The 3,369-nt window shown below is 63.9% G+C and overlaps 1 protein-coding gene across 1 annotated transcript in view; it reads left to right on the top strand.

Moving 5' to 3' along the window:
- Positions 1-1,246: 1,246 nt before the first annotated feature.
- Positions 1,247-3,369, top strand: part of TPPP (tubulin polymerization promoting protein) — a 14,081-nt gene continuing 11,958 nt past the window's right edge. The window contains exon 1 of the mRNA XM_032135571.2: positions 1,247-1,612. Within this exon, the coding sequence (XP_031991462.1) occupies positions 1,302-1,612 (311 nt within the window). The 5' untranslated portion in view covers positions 1,247-1,301. The remainder of the gene's footprint in view (positions 1,613-3,369) is intronic.

The following is a 3,369-nucleotide window of genomic DNA, read 5'->3' as shown; positions in this document are numbered from 1 at the left end:
TTGGCATCTGCATTTTTGGTGCCTTCCAGGGAAAGGGGTGAGTGGGTGGGGCCTGAGGCCCTTAAGGTCCTCAGTGTAGGGAGAGTCCCTGGATTTTTTTCCAGCTGTTTTGGGGGAATTTGTGAGATCTCAAGGTCAGCGGGGGCCACACTCAGGACCCCCACGATGACAGAGCCACACTTTGGCCATGACTGGCGCTGAGAACTCCAGATCTGAGAAGGCTTCATGAGTCCCAGGGTTGGGACACGCACCTGTGTCCTCGGCACAGACCCTCCCACCAGCTCTTGTGTCTGTGGGCGGAGGCCCCGTTCAGCTCTCAGTGCAGTGCTGACGGCCGACCTGGCGTCCAGGCCCCTTGGGGAAGCAGCTGTCGTGCCCTGAGTCCAGCACCTCACTCTGAGTCCTTCAGGGCCTGACTGGGTCTCACTGGAACCCATGCGTGGTGGGGAGGCGGCCTCAGCAGCCCCGTCCTGTGGCATAGCCCTGCGTCCCCGAGCCCTGCCTGGGTGGCACCCCTCAGTCTTCTCAACCCCACAGCCCAGCCGCCTGCCCTGGGGGCGGGCACCTTGCAAAGTCCGGAGGGCATCCCTGCGCCCTGACACCGGTGCCCCCACCACTGCCTCAGCCCTGCACACTCGCAGTCCCCTCCCCTGGCCGGGGCCACCGTGGGCTCGGCAGGCCCAGGGCTCCTGGGAAGAGCATCCTGAGGTGCCCCCAGGGCCACCACGCACCCTCCCCAGCCTAAAGCTCCATCTCTGGTCAGAGGCTCTGCACTGGGGAGGGAGCGGCTGTTGCACGACTGCTGTGGACCCTCCCGGAGGAAGGCGCCACGTCACAGACCCCGGGGAGGGTGTGATCCCGAGGTGTCCTCCAGAGCTGCAGAGCGGGCGTCCACAGGAGGGACAGTGGAACTATGGCGGGGAGGAGACCTGGGATAGGCTCTGATGCTGCCAGTCACACCCTGAGCCTCCTCAGCCTGGAGCCCCTGGCACCCAGCTCAGCTCCCACCCTGGGCTCTGTGTGCTGCTGGCTTTATCTGGCTTAGGGGGTCCTTGGCCCAATGACGGCAGTGGGCAAGGCCTCGCTTGGCTCCGCTCTGCCCGGGGCTGGACACGTGTGCGTCCAGGGCAGCGGGCTCCAAGGGTCTGAGGGGCCTCACGCCCAGCCCCGGGAGGGCCTGTCCGTCTCAGCCCTCACCACGTCCTGGTGCTCGTTGGTATGGCGGGTCTCCTGGGCTGCACCTGGGTCAGCTAGGACATGGCCCGGGTGACACCTTTCTCCTCTCCTTCCCCCACAGCGACATGGCTGACAAGGCCAAGCCCGCAAAAACTGCCAACAGGACGCCCCCCAAGTCTCCGGGGGACCCCTCGAAGGACCGGGCAGCCAAGAGGCTGTCGCTGGAATCGGAGGGTGCCAGTGAGGGGGCAGCCGCATCCCCCGAGCTCAGTGCCCTGGAGGAGGCCTTCCGGCGCTTTGCGGTGCACGGGGACACCAGGGCCACCGGGAGGGAGATGCACGGCAAGAACTGGTCGAAGCTGTGCAAGGACTGCCAGGTGATCGACGGCAGGAACGTGACCGTCACTGACGTGGACATCGTCTTCAGCAAGATCAAGTGAGTGCACTGGGCTCACGGGCCGAGGGACCTGACTTACGGGAGTCTGTGGCCCTGAGCCACCGGGTGGGTTCTGTGGGGAGTGGGCCGTGGGGAGTGGAGGGGGTTGTGCTTCAAGACCCCGCCCTTCTCAGAAGCAGCCCAGACGTGGGAGCCTGAATGTGCCATCTGGGCCCCCAGGGAGCAGGGGTCCGGGCATTGCTGGACCTCTCAGTGCCGAGTCCTGAGCGGCAGCCCTGGCTCTTCTCAGCCCCGTAGGCGTGTAGGGTTTCGGCACGGGAGGTGGCCTATGAGGGGATGTCTGGCCTTGGAGCAGACTAGGGGTGAATGCTGCTCCCCGGAGTCAGGGAGCTGTGACTGGGATCACTGGGCTTCCCCAGGAGTGGGGGCAGTGCCTGCCTGGAGCCTGGAGGGGCAGGTGGCTGCTGGCGGGCAGAGCTCCCGACCCTCCGTGGACTGGCTCAGGGGCTGAGTCTCAGAGGTTGGATGCTTGTGTCCCCCTGCATGGAGCTGGCCGTTTGGGTGTCCCCCAGCCCCTCCCAAAGCCTTTGTGCCGCTCTGCTTCTGCCCCAGGATTCCCACGGGCGCCGAAACGGCAAAGGGCACCAAGGAGGCGGCTCCGGCCGCCACCTTGAAACCGCATTGTGCCGTTTGCTTTGTCTGCGTCGGTGTGCACGTGTGCACATGTGCATGTGTTTCTGTGTCATGTGTGCACACGTCTGTTGCTGTGTCACGCATTGTCTGTCTGTTTTCTCCTGGATGAATGCCGGGAAGCACACTGAGGCACCCTCACACGCCCCAGCACATTTCACCTCATGTCCCGACACCCCACCATGATCGCGCCTGAGAAAAGCAGTGGTTCTCCCCAAGCCGTGTCCAGCCCTGTCCTGTCCGCCTGTGTGGTAATGGCTTTATTTCGGTGGTTTGCACCTGCGTCCACTTGCGGCCGATGTGATGTATTTCATTCCTACATTGCCGCAACCTCATCACCTCTTTCATCTCAGAGCTCCTGCACCTTCCCCCTCTGCGGCCTTGGCTTTGCGAAGGGCTGGGCCGTGGGTCAGACGCCCCTGTGCTGAAGGCTGTGGGGCCCATCTCTGCGGCGCCAGCGCCCCATCTACCAGCTCTGGGTGGGCGCCGTGGCCTTTGCAGCTGTGCCATCTCTGCTGTACTCCGTGGCGATGTCACATGTGTCTCCCGGGTCACACATGTCCCCTGGGTCTTGGGTGTCTCCTGGGTCGTGCGTGTTCCTGGACCGTGCATGTCCTGGTGAGCTTCCTGTTGTGTACGGCACATCTGAGTGCATCTGAGGGCGTTTGGGGTTTGGAAAGTTATGCTAGAAAAGCAGTGGAACCGCTCAGAAGGATGCCTGAACCCAGACCCTCTCTTCAGCTGACTGACTTGCAGGCTCCCCCAGCTCTAGGGGACGGCAGGGGCAACCAGGGCCAGCGAGTCCTGTTCATCTTCCTGACAGCTCCCAGCCTCAGCCCCAGAGAAGCTGGAGGGGAGGCTCCATCCAGGGCCCCGGGTACGAGCTGGTCTCATCCTTGACCCTGTCCAGTCCCAGTGGCCCCACCAACCTCCTTTGTGGCTTCCTAGCCTCAGCGTCCTCATGAGCCCAGCCATTGGCCGGTGTGAGAGGAGGCTGTGGCTGGCTCCTCTGGGCAGGTAGTCACGAAGTCTTGTCCCCCCCGGCCTCAGACAGGGCCATCATTCGCCGACACCTTGGCGGTTGGAGCCCACAATAACCCAGGACC

The sequence above is a fragment of the Hylobates moloch genome, unplaced genomic scaffold (genome assembly GCF_009828535.3).
Source record: "Hylobates moloch isolate HMO894 unplaced genomic scaffold, HMol_V3 SCAFFOLD_17, whole genome shotgun sequence".
Taxonomy (NCBI): Eukaryota; Metazoa; Chordata; class Mammalia; order Primates; family Hylobatidae; genus Hylobates; species Hylobates moloch.
Note: the sequence above shows the minus strand (reverse complement) of the source record. Positions and strands in the feature narration are given on the sequence as shown.